Source organism: Aspergillus stella-maris (genome assembly GCF_047715825.1).
Source record: "Aspergillus stella-maris strain CBS 113639 unplaced genomic scaffold BDV14scaffold_42, whole genome shotgun sequence".
In the NCBI taxonomy this organism is placed as follows: Eukaryota; Fungi; Ascomycota; class Eurotiomycetes; order Eurotiales; family Aspergillaceae; genus Aspergillus; species Aspergillus stella-maris.
The window spans coordinates 123,481-139,259 of NW_027396836.1; the positions used below are offsets into that span (position 1 = coordinate 123,481).

General features: G+C 51.3%; 6 protein-coding genes across 6 annotated transcripts; 4 read left to right on the forward strand and 2 right to left on the reverse strand.

Moving 5' to 3' along the window:
* Positions 1-156: 156 nt before the first annotated feature.
* On the forward strand, positions 157-2,099 carry BDV14DRAFT_176764 (mitochondrial 37S ribosomal protein uS4m). The gene is made up of 3 exons (XM_073769300.1): positions 157-335; positions 396-842; positions 907-2,099. Exons 1-3 carry the CDS (start codon positions 300-302, stop codon positions 1,804-1,806), a joined length of 1,383 nt encoding a protein of 460 aa, XP_073626290.1. The 5' UTR covers positions 157-299; the 3' UTR covers positions 1,807-2,099.
* Positions 2,100-2,197: 98 nt separating this feature from the next.
* On the forward strand, positions 2,198-4,766 carry BDV14DRAFT_210003 (uncharacterized protein). Its single transcript, XM_073775788.1, has one exon. It carries the CDS (start codon positions 2,452-2,454, stop codon positions 4,456-4,458), a length of 2,007 nt encoding a protein of 668 aa, XP_073626291.1. The 5' UTR covers positions 2,198-2,451; the 3' UTR covers positions 4,459-4,766.
* A 232-nt stretch (positions 4,767-4,998) lies between these two features.
* BDV14DRAFT_201956 (pyruvate dehydrogenase (acetyl-transferring) subunit E1 alpha) lies at positions 4,999-6,391 on the reverse strand (the record flags this gene model as incomplete). The annotated part of the gene is made up of 4 exons (XM_073773888.1): positions 4,999-5,504; positions 5,550-6,004; positions 6,058-6,191; positions 6,269-6,391. The coding sequence occupies 4 exons, from the start codon at positions 6,389-6,391 to the stop codon at positions 4,999-5,001; spliced, it is 1,218 nt and encodes a 405-aa protein (XP_073626292.1).
* Positions 6,392-7,805: 1,414 nt separating this feature from the next.
* On the forward strand, positions 7,806-8,589 carry BDV14DRAFT_91311 (uncharacterized protein). Its single transcript, XM_073777848.1, has 2 exons — positions 7,806-7,943; positions 8,001-8,589. Exon 2 carries the CDS (start codon positions 8,010-8,012, stop codon positions 8,445-8,447), a length of 438 nt encoding a protein of 145 aa, XP_073626293.1. The 5' UTR covers positions 7,806-7,943; positions 8,001-8,009; the 3' UTR covers positions 8,448-8,589.
* Positions 8,590-8,910: 321 nt separating this feature from the next.
* On the forward strand, positions 8,911-13,353 carry BDV14DRAFT_176770 (uncharacterized protein). The gene is made up of 7 exons (XM_073769301.1): positions 8,911-10,066; positions 10,113-10,664; positions 10,716-11,138; positions 11,185-11,760; positions 11,807-11,918; positions 11,966-12,235; positions 12,282-13,353. Exons 1-7 carry the CDS (start codon positions 9,001-9,003, stop codon positions 13,258-13,260), a joined length of 3,978 nt encoding a protein of 1,325 aa, XP_073626294.1. The 5' UTR covers positions 8,911-9,000; the 3' UTR covers positions 13,261-13,353.
* On the reverse strand, positions 13,354-13,732 carry BDV14DRAFT_176773 (uncharacterized protein). Its single transcript, XM_073769302.1, has one exon. It carries the CDS (start codon positions 13,704-13,706, stop codon positions 13,527-13,529), a length of 180 nt encoding a protein of 59 aa, XP_073626295.1. The 5' UTR covers positions 13,707-13,732; the 3' UTR covers positions 13,354-13,526.
* Positions 13,733-15,779: the final 2,047 nt, after the last annotated feature.

Genomic DNA, 15,779 nt, shown 5'->3' on the forward strand with positions numbered 1-15,779 from the left:
GGTAAGTATGAAGAAAGAAAAAGAAAAGGAGAGGAAGAGCGGACGGGCATGAGCTGACTTTATAGGGGCAAAAGGGCGCTAGGGGGAAGCGAGAGGTTGCAGCCAATAGGCGACAGGGAGTTAGAGAGGCTGGTGGCCTGAAGGATTAGGCGTGAAGGCGGAAGAACGAAGGAAGTGGCAGAAGTCATGTGTCCGGGCCCAGTCACGTGCGGGAAAGTTTTGGATCGATTGATCGGAGATTGAACGGACAGCCAGAAAGACAGACCGACAAGACAGACAAGGCACCTGCCAACGCCAGCATGAGGAACAGGGCCACAACAGCGTTGGCGAAGCCGGTATATACCCAATTCTCTGTATACTTATTCAATTCAATTCTAACATGAATAATCGTCCAGAAAATCCGGCAATCATGGAGCAAATACAACCTCTACAACCTCACCCGCGTCCGCGCCCCCCGAACAATGGCCCGCACCTTCTTCCAGCAAAAATGGAAAGCCAAGTCACTCTCCCGCGACTACCACGGTGAACAGATCCGCGAGTCACAATGGACGCGCATGTTCAACAGGCGTCTGCGCAGTGTTGTCCCCATGGACCCGTCCTTATTAGCGCGGGACGACGGATCCCTTGCCTCCGCGGGACGAGGATCGGGGCTGGAACCAAAGATTGAGACTGAGAAGACCAGGACCGATACGGAGAAGCTGAAGACGCCGTATACGTCTATGACGTTTGCGCCGCTGGAGAGGAGGTTGGATGTTGCTGTTTTCAGGGCCATGTTTGCGAGTTCGGCAAGACAGGCTAGGCAGTTTGTGCTGCATGGGGCTGTGACGGTTAATGGGAAGAAGGTTTGTCATTCCTAGAATGCTTCTTTTCTTGTATTTGGAAGTCTTCTAACGATTGTGTTTCTAGATGAGATTCCCCGGTTACCTCCTCAACCCCGGCGATATGTTCCAGGTCGACCCCGAGCGTGTCATGTTTGCTACTGGTGCGCCAAAGGACAAGGCTGAACGTCGAGAGGCTCGCTTGGAGCGCAAGAAGGCTACCGAGGCCACTGAAGCCGAGGGCGAGGGAGAAGGCGAGGGGGCGGAGGCTAAGGAAGGCGAGGGAGAAGCTGAGGCCGAGGCGACGAAGGAAGAAGACAAGATTGACACAAAGAAGACCCTGAAGGACCTTCTCTCGCAGGCCAAGAGCATCCTTTCCCGCAGCCAGGACACACTCCCCGCCAAACGCAAGCAGGATCTGCGTGGCTTCCAGAAGGCCGTCCGCCGAGTGATGTCCAAGGCTGGTAGCAACCAGAGTCTCATAACCGATTCCCTCGAGAATCAGTTCGTCGAGCTCATGAGCCGTCTGAAGGCCACGAAGATCGAGGACCCGAAGATCAAGAACTTCAAGCCCAAGGAGAAAGCCGAGACCGACGACGCCGCTGAAGGAGAGAAGACTGAAGCCGCCGCTGGCGACAAGCCGACAGAGGCACTCAGCGAAGCTTTCCGCCAAGCCACAGAGAACCCAGAAGCAGATGTCGACACGTCAAAGCTGACAGAAGACGAATACGACACTCTCAAGCGCGCCCTCACCCAGATGCACGACAATCCCATCGACAGCTCCAAACCGTACGCTACCCCCTGGCGCCCACGCGACTACATGAGCGCTTTTGCCATGATCCCGCGGTACCTCGAAGTCAACCAGAACATCTGTGCTGCGGTGTACCTGCGCCACCCCGTTGCCCGACCTGGACTCGGAGAAGTGCCGTCGCCATTCGGTGAGTCGGTAGCAACGCCTGCATTCACCTGGTACTTGAAGCGGCGTTAGATGTTTTGTGCTGTAAACTTCTTCTCTCTCTCCTACTTTCACCTTTGTATTACTGGATCGGGCGCGCATTCTTGTATCTGTCTTGGTTCGGCAAGTGGCTGGCTTGATCACTGCTGTGTGGACTATGTAAACTATATCGCAATTAGAGCATTCTCAATACATATAATTCTACAATTCAACCTTATGTATGCTTTACATTTGCATATACTTCTAGAAGAAGTTGAAACAAGATGCAAATACTTGAAGTGCAAGACATTGTGAAATCCCGTACGATATTAATACACATCTTCGCAGCTAAATACAGTGAACAAGTGGGGCTGAAATGTAATTGCAAAACCTCAGGGGGAAATTTTAACTCGCCTCCTCTCCCAAGATCATCACCAACTGCCTGCGCCTACTGAACCACGTCCCTGCTCGATATCTCTCCTTTTCTACTGTTAATATTGCATTATCAGCCCTCGGGCTTACATACATACCCCCGTCTACAACAAACTACTTACGACACCCGCCGCGAGCCCACGATACCCCCCGACCGAACTTATCACCGAGCACGAACCCAAGCCTCACTCGCGCACGAGGAGAGACTCCCAGCCCGACAGTCCACTCATTCCCGTCCTCTTAATTGAGCGACTCTCATCCATTGAGATGTACAACCCCTGGGGCACACACCACACAACACAGCACCATGGCCACCATACAACCTCCCACCCGCACCACCCGCACCAGCAGCAACACCACGCCCACCACCCGCAAGCCCATCACGCCCACCACACACACCCACACACCCAAGCGTCCGTGACGTCCGTCTCAGCGACAGGCCCAATACCAGGAACAGTCAGTTCAGGCGCAAGACTGGACCTCGACTCTTCGCCTAGCGGCTCGCCGTCAACACAATCGGGGTACCAGATGTCTGCGTCGCAGATGCGCTGGCTGCCGAGTATGATTACGCGGACGGCACAGGCTCAGGCGCAGGGACATAATGGGGCTGGTGTTGCGGGGGCGGCGTCGCTGCCCACTATTTCGTCGAGGTTGAGAATGCAGCAGCAGCAGCATTCGCAGGCCGCGCATCAACAACAGCAGCGTATGGCTTCGCAGGCGCAAGCGCCGGTCTCGATGATTGTTGATTCGAGGGGCTCGGGCGTGGGTAACGGGAATGTGGGTGTGAATAATGGGACTGGGAATGGGAATGGGAATGGGGTAAGCCAGGGGCAGGTCGTGGGGTTGGAAAGTGAGGATAGTGATCGGTCTGAGAGTCCCGGGGCGAGGGAGGTCAGCGGGGCGGATGCGCTGGGGGAGCCGGAGTTTGCGGGCGAGGGTGGACAGGGCGGTAGGGCGGATGGGGAGGGGGATATTGATGTTGAGGTTCTGGGGGATGTCAGTGGGAAAGACGGTGGGAATGGGGATATGGTGCATCCGAGTGGGATTAACTTGGCATCACGAAAGCATGGCAAGCGGCTCACGACCAAGGAAGAGGTGTCCCTTTTCGAGATATGCAACCGCCATGCTTCGGAGTTCGGACAACGCAGTAACCTCTGCAAGTGGTGGATGACAGTTACAATGGAGTTTACGCGCGGCCAGAAACACCCGTATTCATGGCACTCTGTCCGGCGAAAGGTCGAGCTTGTCACAAAGCAGCGAATGAAGTTCCTGGAAGAACAGCGCGACAAGGGCGGCGAAACAGAGGATCTCTCCAATCCACGCTGGCGCGCCGTCGTCGACGCCTGGATACCAACCTGGCAACGCTGGGAAGACGCCGAAGCGCGCCGCATCGAGAAACGAGACTCACGACGGCCACGGAAGCGCAAGTGGACGGTTACCACACCTACATCGACAACCATCACCACAGACGGATGGGACCTGCCCGGATCATCAGCGCCTAGTACAGGTCCTGATGGCTGGCGCGCGTCTAGCACCAGCAGTAGCCCCATGGTCGGCCACACCCATACACCCCAAACACACCACACAACAACAGCACCCTCCTCAACGCCTCTTTCAGCAACCCCAGTCCGCCTCCCTCCGGGCTTCGATACCCTTTTCTCTCAATCGCAGACGCATACGCCGGCGTCTACCACTTCGTCGCCATTTAACCCGCATATCCAACCTCCTCGAAATCATAATACTACGAATCACCCTTCGACACCGTCTAATCTCCATCAAGCTCATACCTCGAATAATGCACATACACATACACATACACATACACATCCCCACGCCCCACCAACACCGGACAACAGCATGATGGCCGCCGTCCTCGAAACACTAGGAAAGCTCAATAAGCATCTCGACTCGAATTCAAATCCCAAACAACCCAACAACTCTTCAAATCACGACCTCCCCGCCTCCTCGCAACAAAACACACAATCAACCCAAGAAACCTCTTCCATGTCTCCTACGACCTCCCCTTCCTCTCTTTCCCAAAACCACATAAATGGCCACTCCAATTCAACATCCCACCTCGACACCAGCACAATACCATCCTCAGCGCTGAAGAGTTTGAAGGAATCCCTAAGAAACGAAATAATGGCCGAGCTCCGCAAGGAATGGGCGCAGGAGCGCGCGGCCCTAGAAGAGAAATTGGATTCCCTGTCCAGCTCGCAGGAGATGATTTTGGAAATGTTGAGGCAGGAGCCGTCTGGGTCGAATCCGATTTAGTTTTTCCAAATCAAATGAGGGTCAGGGTGAGGTGTGATGAGGTTGAAGGGGGTTGTACTGGATGGAGTGAGGGGGAGAGTGTTGGATGGGCGCGGGCTTTGGATAGATCTTGCTGGACACGGCCTGATGGGAGGTTGGTATCTTCTGATGATGTTATGCATGATTTCTTTTCTTGTTTTTAAATTTTGCATTATACCTCTACCTTGATCTATACCTATTTATCATGTTTATATCCCCTTTCTATTTCTTTCTACTTAACGCAGGCTAGAAATTAGAATGGCGACGGCAGATACGACTACTTATAAATACACCCCAGACTACATTAAAAAGAAACCAATATGGCCAATCCAATAGTATTTGCTATAGGAGAACCGATGCAAACAAAATCCGGCTAAATTACAAAGTAAACGTCATGGTGTTAGGATAAAGCTTCCCGGTTTTCGCACGCATAGGAAGATAGGTTAATATAGGGAGTAATGAAACAAGCTCTTTCTATGAATAAATCAAAGACCAACTGCAACTGACTGACTCATGAACAGCTTAGTAGTAGAAGGTCTCGTCAACGGTACGACCGCGCATCCATTTAGGCTCGGAGCCACGGACGTAAATGTCCTCGTAGAGAATGCGGGAGTTGTTCTCAGGGACGGGCATCTTCTCAGCGATGGCGACCTCGGCGTCGACGTCGGCGCGGGCGTTCTTGTCGAGGCCCTTGAGGTCCTCCTCGGACATGACGCCCCAGTCGAGGATCTTCTGCTTGAGGCCGGCGATGGGGTCGTGGGTGGAGCGCATGCGCTGGATCTCCTCACGGGAGCGGTAGGTGGTGCCGGGATCGGACATGGAGTGACCTCCGTAGCGGTAGGTGACGTACTCGTAGACGAGGGGGCCGTTGCCGGAGATAGCGTAGTCCTTGCCGTACTTGACGGCGGCCTTGGTGGCGAGGACGTCCATGCCGTTGACCTTGATACCGGGGATGTACTGACCGCGCTTGTAGTACTCGGTCAAGGCGGAGGAGCGGGCGGCGGAGGTACCCATACCGTACTTGTTGTCTGTAACTGTTAGAAGTGTCGAGAATATGGGTTAAGAGAACATACTCTCGCAACCGAAAAGAACGGGAAGGTTCCAGAGCTTGGCCATGTTGAAAGCCTCAAAGACCTGACCCTGGTTGGAGGCACCGTCACCGTACAGGACAACACTGGTCTGGGGCTCGTTGTTGTACTGCTGGGCGAAAGCAAGACCGGCACCGACGGGGACCTGGGCACCGACGATACCGTTACCACCGTAGAAGCCCTCGGCGAACATGTGCATGGAACCACCCTTTCCGTAGGCGATACCCTCACGGCGGCCAAGCAGCTCACCAATGATGGAGCGGACGGTACCACCGCGCATCAGAGCGAAACCGTGGCAACGGTAGGCAGTAATGATCTTGTCCATGCGGTTGAGGGCGTGTTCGATACCGACAGCGACGGCTTCCTGGCCGGTCGACAAGTGGCAGAAACCTCTAATCTTCTTCTCCTTGTACAGACGGTCGGCGGCCATTTCCATGCGGCTATCAACTCAATCAGTCCTAGTTCACCGGGATATCAGATAGAAGAGACATACCGGACAGCGACCATGTCGTAGTACATCTGCTTCAGCTCCTTCTTGGTCACCTCCAGGGTGTAGGGAGGAGGGTCAATCTCGTAGGTCTCGAAGCTCTCGTCCGAGAGGCGGACAGTGAAAGGCTTGTTCTCATCCTAGACAGAATCACGCGTTAGAATGGTTGTTCAGAGGTTTGCGCAAGGTTTTCACGCATGGAGTAGCTGGTACGGACCTCTGGGATATTTTCAGCATGCGACGAAGCGGCGTCGGTGGTGACGGATCGCCGAGCGAGAGGAGCAAAAGCCTGACGCCTCAAAGGCGCAGCCTGACGGGCCCAAGCAGTTCTGAACAACATGATGGACTATGGTCAAGGCCAATTGAGAGACAACGAGGGACGGAGGAGGTGAGACGGGGAATGTTATCTTTGGCCAACACTTCTCGGACTTCGTTGGGACGCTGAAGGAACTTTCCGGAGCGACTATTCCCGATTAAGACAGCCGCTGAGATAAGCAACTCCTTGGGGCGCCGGTGTGCTGCGGCAACAATCAAACACTGCAAACTCAGGACCAACTCTACAAGGTAAAACAGGTCACTCTTTCCATTGCCGTCAATCCTGATCCTTTTCCGATCAACGTATCTCTGCATTCTCACTGAGGTGCTCAATCTTCATAATATGGCTCTTCAGGAGCAACGCCCGCCGAATCAGTAAGACGTTACCGGAAGAGCCTCATCCCTACCGATTGAAGGATCTGCTGAATATATATTTTCATCAGATGTAGATGTGTTCCTTGCGACCTGCCATGTCATAAACCAACCAATCAATCCCAAGGCCTAGACGCTTGTTTCTCTCGGACGACTTATGTGAGCCAGATATTCACTGCATCAATTGGCCTACCGGGGCACTCTTGAAATCTCCATCTCCATTCTCGTACCCCGCGCTTGCTTTGAAACAAGCAAGAGACTCAGCATACCCATGAGCGTAATCGATGGCCTTCAAAAGTAGGAAAGCTGTGAACTAAATTGAATCATGGCAATGGGTCGTTTATGAGGCTCGCCAATGCTAAGCCCGAGTGACTGTTCGTCGGTGTATGGCGGTAGGGATGCTCAACCGCCATGTTGATACGAACACCATGACCGCATCTTGCAACCTACAATGTCCACGACGATCTTGTGGATGAAATAACCACTCGGACATCCTCGGCTGCAGAATCAAATAGCTCTGTGGACTACGGCAAATTGTTCCCTCTGCACCATTTCAATACTGTTGTTGATCAGGGCTGAGAATGTGGGATTGCACTTTGCAGACATGCTCATTGCTCAGCCGCATGGCGATCAAAGGCTCCAGATCTCAGAGTCTGAGATTCCATTAGACTACTCAGCTGATCCTGATCTTTTGTATGGAATATGGCCATCTTTCACTGATCGTATTTACCAATCGCAAGCTGGTGCTTCCTGTGGATCCACCTCACGGCTCCAAACCTGGATCAGAGAATGTGTCACTGTGCTTTGCTTCCTCAAGATCGATCGATATCGGCACAATGTATGCAGGAGGATGACAGTGTCCACTCATGTCCCGAGTTACTGGCTCCCTTGCCTTCGATGGGAGACTGCAGGGTATTGAATTTGTTGTACCGGCGATCCAGGATCTGTGCGCGACTCGCTCACCATCTGCGAGATGACATCTTGACCAAATTGCCCTGCAAACTAGTGGACCTGATCGACGGTGTTTGTACACAAAAGGAGAAAATGAGAAAATACCCATGATCCTCGTTCGGAGCGCCTGGATTGTGGAATGCGATGATCGCAAGGGTATAAAGTCCTTCAAGCCCCAGCGGATTTACAAAATCACTCCCTAAACGCTCGTCTCTTCAGCGTCATAGCACTGACGTCTCTTGATATACACAAAGGTTGACACTACCACATTTTACCTCTCCTTGTTTCTTACAGTACTAACATGGGTCTAGTATCAGAAAATGAATCTCAAATGGGCCTCCGTCTTCCTCGCAATGGCAAGCGGCAGCATGGCCCTGCTACCATTCAATCATCTATGCGGCGACAGCAAAGACTGCGATGCCAACTGCCAGCAAGGCCGAAATCATGTGCTCTCCCCAACCAACTCTGCCAGTTACTTCGGCTGCAGCCTAGCGACAGAAGCGAGCGATTACAGGCTCGTGAAATGTAACCCACCCGACTATTATGACGGTGGCAGAGGAGATGATAGCCCCGGAATCATCGCTGCTTGCTCTGCTGCATCGGGAGCTCCCTGCTCCGCGGACTGCATTATCTTGAAGGAGCATGAGGAGACATTTAGGGAGGCTTGTTTGGCAAAGGATGGTAGATCTATCTCGAATGTTTCCGACTACATGACCTATGCGGAGATCGTGGAGTCAGCATGTCCGCACGTACAGTGAACATGACCACCCTGATGGGTTTGGATTGATTGCCGTCATATGTTGTACTCTATTCTCCTTATGAATCAAGATGTTTGGCACCTTAGTCTTGCTTTACTCCTGAGTCCTCACCAAGAGAAGGTCGATGTGCCGTATAAAAGTGTTTGCAAAGACCTATGGCAATTTCGCAAGTCTCACTATGAGGGACTTCAGGGTGTGATTGTGACTGTGATGCCAAATAAGCATATCCCTGTTTCTTCAAGGCTGACTGCTTGATAGAATTACATATTGGCGTGTAGAGCCTTGTCAGTTGAATTCTCAATTGCACCCAAATGGGGCTTTAATACGACAGGATATCCCCACCAGTACCACCGGAGCATGCCCTGTGTAGATAGCGATGCGCGGTGATAGCGACAGACGAGGCTGAAAGCGCAGTCAGTTCAGCCTCGCGCTATCTTTCCTTTCTTCAGCTTTCGCCCGCAATTGCACTTTTTCCCTTTCTTAACCACCCCATAATTCTCACTCCACTTGACCGGCACCTCCCCAATGCCGTTGCCCCCAGCACCGCATAGCCATGAATGGCCACGATCTTCCGTCAAGTCGCAACGACTTCGAGATCGCGATTATTTGCGCCTTGCCGCTCGAGAACAACGCCGTGCTCTGCTCACTTGATGAAGTCTGGTTCGACGCCCCTTACTCGTATCGGCGCGCTGAAGGGGACGACAGTCGCTATGTGTTTGGACGGAGTGGCCAACATGCGGTGGTTGTCGTGGTTCTCCCCAGAATGGGCAAAACAGCGTCCTCGACTGCCGCCCAATCGCTCAAGATGAGCTTTCCCTCGATCAATTTGGTTCTCCTTGTCGGAGTTTGTGGCGCTGTACCGCAACGGCATGATGGGACGGAAATTCTTCTCGGCGACGTTATTATCAGTGAGGTCCTGGTTGAGCTGGATCATGGTCGACAGTACCACGATGGCTTTCGGCGGCGGCAAGACACCATATGGGACGCGCCTCGGAGGCCGAATGACGAGGTGATTAGTATGTTAAAGCACTTCAATACCCGGCGGGTGGCGAGCGACATGTGTAAGAAAACTGCTCGCAATTTGGAAAAATTGTTGCAGCACGAGGATATCGAGGCAAGACGGCCGCCTCCCTCGCAAGACAGACTGTTTCCGCCAGAATATATACACAGACACCACTCCGGATGCTCTGAATGCAATGAGCCTGGGATGCTCGATGCTGTTTGTGACGTGGCCTTGACAACGCCATGCGATGTACTCGGTTGTGATGAAGGAAGGCTCGTACCGCGAAACCGAATATCCGAGATGATCGCTAACGAAACTCGACCTCCTCACGAAATTCACTTTGGATCGATTGGCACCGGAGATACAGTCATGAAATCTGCCAAGCATCGGGACCAGCACGCGGAGAAAGAGCGGGTTATAGCATTTGAGATGGAGGGCGCAGGTGTGTGGAACAAGTTCAACTGTCTCATCATCAAAGGGGTATGCGACTACGCGGATAGTCACAAGAACAAGAAATGGCAGGAATATGCCGCCGCAGTTGCAGCTTCTGTTGCGAAGGAGGTACTCGGGCATTACATACCGTACGATAGACAATCTGGGTCGGGAACGCCTGATTGTAAGTACCTCTGTTTGGAACCTGCTCATTTTGCTCACGGAAATAGCTCGATTTGACACGATCTCACGGACGTCGACGTCTTCCCGCAGCCGCGTCGAGCCTCCTATCTTTCCTCCTGTCGACGACTCGTTACCTAAAGATATCTTTAACCGAATGATGAAGCGGGTCGAGAAACGTTTTGATTCAGCTCGGATAGAAACCTTCAAAGCGACAGACCTCCGTGGCCTTATGAGAGAGTTGAAGAGAATCCAGGAGGAGCAAGAGCGGACAAGAACACTACGAAATCTGAGACGCATGGAAATCTTTATCGAGAAGATTGACCAATTCGGACAAGTGCTTGACAATATAATAGGAACAACAGAGCCGATAAACCTCATTTGGGGACCAGTAAAGGCCCTGCTACAGCAGACGAGAGCACAGACAGACCTATTCGACACGCTCCTGTCGGCTTACGAGGACTTGGGAGCGGAGTTACCAAATTTCGGCGATAAAATTGATGTCTTCCGGTATAATGTAGGATTGCAGCGGGTGCTCGCTCGAATATTTGCCGACATCACAGAATTCCACGCGTATGCAATGAGATTGTACTTTGGGAGAGGTATGTTCCCATCCGAGCTACTCAGACATTCGCTAACATCCCATGCCACAGCTCTGAAGGTCGTTTTCAAGCCCCTCTGGAAAGATTTCGAACCAACATTCGAGAAGATTTTACTACGGATACGGTCACATAGCGCTCTCATTGAAGACAAGGCGAGAGCTTCTTTTGCCAATGCTGGGCAATATGACGCAGACATGCAAGTGATCCGTGATCATCTTCACCAGGTGGAAAAAGATGTTGTTGATCTCAAAACCCGAGACGCAGAAAGGCTAGCAACAAAGCTTAACGAGGTTCAGGACTGGATTGCAGGTACAGAAAGCGAGACCGAGCATAACGCCATATGTCGTGACAGGAACCGGTATCCGAAAAGTGGCGCTTGGATCCTGGAGAATGGCAGAGTCAAGGAATGGCTGACACCAGATCCTGATCAGTCGTATAGCTCTATGCTGTGGATTAATGGGCGCCCGGGAACAGGTGAGCATGAGCCCCAAGATGATAGAGTGAGTACTTATTTCAATAGGAAAAACCTATCTGGCAAATGTGATGATTGAGGCATGCAGGAAAGACCCGTCCTGGCTCACATGCTACTTTTATTGCAACGAGAAGGTCGAGACGCAAACATCTGCTCTTGCTATTCTACGTGGCATCCTCCTCCAGCTGTTGTACCAGCATAGTGAATTGGTGCCATTCTGCCACCACAGGATGAAGAACTCACGCACGCCAACTCTCTCAGATCTGTCAATAGCTCATTCTCTAATTGAGACATTCTGCGAGAGAATTCCGAAACTCTACATGGTTATCGACGGCCTCGATGAGTGCGAAGAGGGAAGGAAGGATGCGCTCGAGACGTTCAAAAGCCTAATCAGGAAGACAGAGAATTACGCACCGGGAAAGCTCCGCGTTCTCTTCCTGAGCAGGCCTTTGCCTGAAATCAAGAGGGAGATCCCGGATGCCGCGATCCTCGCTCTAGGACCGGAGCATAACAAGGATGATATCCGGAGATACTGTTTACGCAGGAAGTGCGAGCTCGAAAAGTTCGATTTCAGCGAGACTATCCTCGATGATGCAGTGGATCGAATCTGTATCAAAGCGGACGGTAAGTCAAGAAGCCCCGTCAGGTAGCACGTCTAATGCTTCTATAGGCATGTTTCTCTTCGCAAAGCTCGTGATTAACAACTTGGCGAAGCAATCTACCAGGGGCGGGTTCAGGACGGAGATCAGTGATTCACGACTACCCACTGAGATAGACGAGGCGTACGTAAATTAGGTGCTAATAACTAATACTGAGCTGACAAAACCAGGTATACTCGAATTATGGAGCGCCTGAAGAAAGATCTCGAACCCGACCAGCTGGAGTACACACGAAAATTGCTGGGCTGGTTAGTGTGTTCGAAGAGACCGCTGAAATGGACAGAGATACAACTAGCGCTCTCTATAAACATGGCTGACCTGGAAATGAATGAGCTCGACGAGGATAGCAGGCTAGTTGATGACCCCGAGGATTTGTGCGGATCTCTCGTGCAACTACTGAAGGGGAACCGTATCGAGCTTGTCCACAGCACCGCGAGACAGTAAGTCTATAATAGCCCAGTCGCATGAAAATACTAACAGACCCAGATTCATAGCAAAGACAAGCGATATCAATCTAGCTGCAGCAGAATGCGAGCTGACTCTCCGCTGTCTACGATATCTCACCCTTGACTTGTTTGCACCCGATATCACGCCTAAAGACCTTCGCAGCTATGCCTTACAGGGTGACCTCGGATTCCAGGATTACGCAGTGGCATCCTGGTTCCTGCACATGAAGACACTCGTCGAGAGCAAGCAGGCATTTCTCAGCGGGGACGTGTTGTCGATACAACAAACTCCCGCGAACCAAGTCGCCACAATAACCCGAATCATCTCAAACTTCGCTACCTTCTACGACGCCGAACTCCCCGAAGACGTTCTCGACCAATCCCGCAGAGACTGCGAATTCTTCCAACCGTACGAATTCTGCGACGATCTCGTCCGAATCTGGGACCACATCTGCGCCTCTCAAAGAGGAGACCTCGAAGCAAGAAACAATATCAGCCTTCCCTCGCTCAAAACAACACTCGAGCGCAACCGCAACCTACTCGAAAACCTCAGCCAAGACCTCAACCTTGGTAACTTCTGCACCCTCTACGACGCGTACCCTTTCCGCTGCCCGAAGGTCATGTGCTTCTACTTCCACGAGGGCTTCAAAAGCAACGACATCCGCACAAACCACGTCAATTACCATGAGATGCCCTTTCACTGCGCCGTGGAAACCTGCACGCGATATACATTTGGGTTCAGGTCAAATAACGAGCTAACGAATCACAACAAGCGGTATCACCCCGAGGAAGTTGATCTCGGCGAATCGTTTACGAATCTTAGTCGACGCGAGGTTGTCCCGACGAGATGGGAGTGTCCTGAGTGCCATAAGTTCTTTGTGAGGAGAAATATATTGGAGGATCATACACGGTCGCATAAGGGTGAGAAACCATTTTGTTGTTCGGAGTGTGGGAAGGGGTTTGCGCGGAAGTCGGATATGAAGAGGCATGAGAAGATTCATGAGCGGCGGAGGCAGTAGGGACTACACGCGTTTGCTTTTTTGGACTGTATATATACTTCGGGGTTATTTGTGATTTACTCGAGCATCTTGTGGGAGGTTAGATGGTGGTTGTGGAGTTGTTCATCTGCATTTAAATAAGACATCTACTTCCTACCAGTCTACCTACTATATTCAAGACCCCCATCTCAACGACGATAGCAAACATCAAAAGAACATGCAACAAAACCCACTCGTGAAAGAAGTAATAAGCTACTAGCATCCCATCTACCTCTGTTTTTTCTTCGTCAAAACTTCGAAAAGCAAGGTACCATAGCACCGAACCCGACCAACCCTAGGTTCCTCAGGCACCCAACAACGTCAAGAGCGAGAAAAAAAAAAAATCGACCAGCCTTCCTAGATCCTAAAAGTGCAGTACCGAAGGGGTATATATACTCCCAGGCATTCCATTGCTTAGTTAAACACATAACTACATCAGGTGGGCGCAGCTGGGGTTGGAGTCTAAGCCACATAGCTATAGCCTGGTACGGAAGCAGCCCTGGCCCATGGGACTCGAGAACCCCAAATGGAGTAAAAAATAGAGTGAGAGTTTGACGACTGCTCTTGGATTCTAAAAGTGCGGTACAGGTACGTAGGCGTGCTAAGGCACAGCCTCGCTTAGCCTCCGCCACAGAGAAAGTCTAGTTAAGGGGTGAACAGGATAGAACAGTAATCAGTGCGACACAGTCAGCACTTAGGTTAGCAGGGAATGAGATATTGACAAGCGCTCCTGGATTTTAAAAGTGCAGTACGCCAAGTCTTTGTTTAGTGCCCATCTAGTCATTAGATACCTACGTAGTGACTGCATCCAATCAAATGCAGTAGCATAGCACAGCCCGGTCTCTGTTCACCACAGCTGGAGCCATCATTATTGGCACTCAGCAGGGAGTGGACCACAACTTTTGACATCCCCTCCCAGAGTCTAAAAGTGCAGTACCCCCCGCCAAGAGTTGCGCCACCCATTGCAACCAATCCAATGCAGTAGCATAGAACACCCCGGCCTCAGTCACCATCAGCTGGAGGGGTAAGGGTAAGCGTGAAGCGGACGGGGACTCCGGGATTACCTTGGAATCTATGCGGATAGAGAAAAGTTGATAACCACTCCTGCATCCTAAAAGTGCAGTACGCTGCGAGGGAGTGGTGGTGCTGCTTCATTGGTAGATATGAGGTCTATATGCAGGTCAACCTAGCTAGAGTTGCATGTCACCGCGTTTACATGTCATGGATTTGATGGGAGAAGAAAATGGGTCAGCTCAAGGATGGTGAAGGGTTCTTCGGTAGTATTTCTTCACTGAAAGGTGGAAAGCTTGATGTGTTTCTAAGGATTGAGTATGACCTTAGTAGTAGACATTGGCTATAGATTAAGGCTTTAGTGATAGAGAAAGAAATAGAGACAAGGCGATAATAGTCACTTTCATAGACGCGTTCTATGCTAATGTCAATAGTACCGAAGGTTGGCATCAAGAACCAAACATTATAACTTAAGCTATGTAAATGTAGTCTCGGGTGGTAACCCTCGATTTCTTAGTTTCCCAACATACCTGGACTATAGGCAATGTGCCTATGAAAACCGATTTAGATAAACGCAAATCTGCGTTTTGAAAGTGCTCTACACACACTGCGCTGCAAGGGGCTCACCTGCGTACATAACCTGCAGCAAGCGGAACGGCCCTTGGCTCTCACCCTCCAGCGAAGAGAACGAGATTTTGACAACCTCTCCTGCATCCTAAGTTTGCAGTACACTGACGGTGAAGAAAGTACACTGACAGCTTTCACTGGCATCAGAACAAAAACCGTCACGTGCACCTATTGCAGCCGTAGTAGTTCAGGAACAGCCTTGTACAAAGGCCTGAGCTTCAGCTCAAGGCTGTCAAACTTGGTCTCAGTCTTAGTCTCAGCCTGAGTCTTCAGTGGAAAAGAACGATAGAGATACAAGAATCCCTATAAAACGAAGTCTAAATTCCAGAAAAGCAGAGGTTTTTCTGAGCTCCCTCGCATTCTAAAAAGGCTGCGCATTTGTACCATGCGTATGGTATACCTATGCTCTTGACGGAATTGTCGCCTGAGGCTCGGTCAGCCCTTATTGCTGAGCCTATCTGGCCAGAGACATCATCGACTGGAAACAAGGACTCCGGAAGACAGGAACCAATGATATCTCCTGCATCCTAGAGATGCAACGCATTGTGTGATTTGAAATGTATGGTGTTGCCTAAGGACTGCATCAGCTACACGCGCCAGGCAGACACAGCCACAGCCACAGCCTCCAGATTTGGATAATAGGGCACGTCTGTTAGCAGCAAGCTAAAATCTAAGACGACCCTTCGTTATCACAAAAGTGTTGTATAGCATTGGAGGGTCGAGCGTGCCATTTTAGAGAACCATAAGCAAGGCTACCTTGACAACAGCACAGCGCTCACAGGCTGCCTCACTCTTGGAATCCCAGCAAAGAGGCTTCCGAATTCACCAATTAACAACAGCAGAGAGAGACTTTTACATCACCT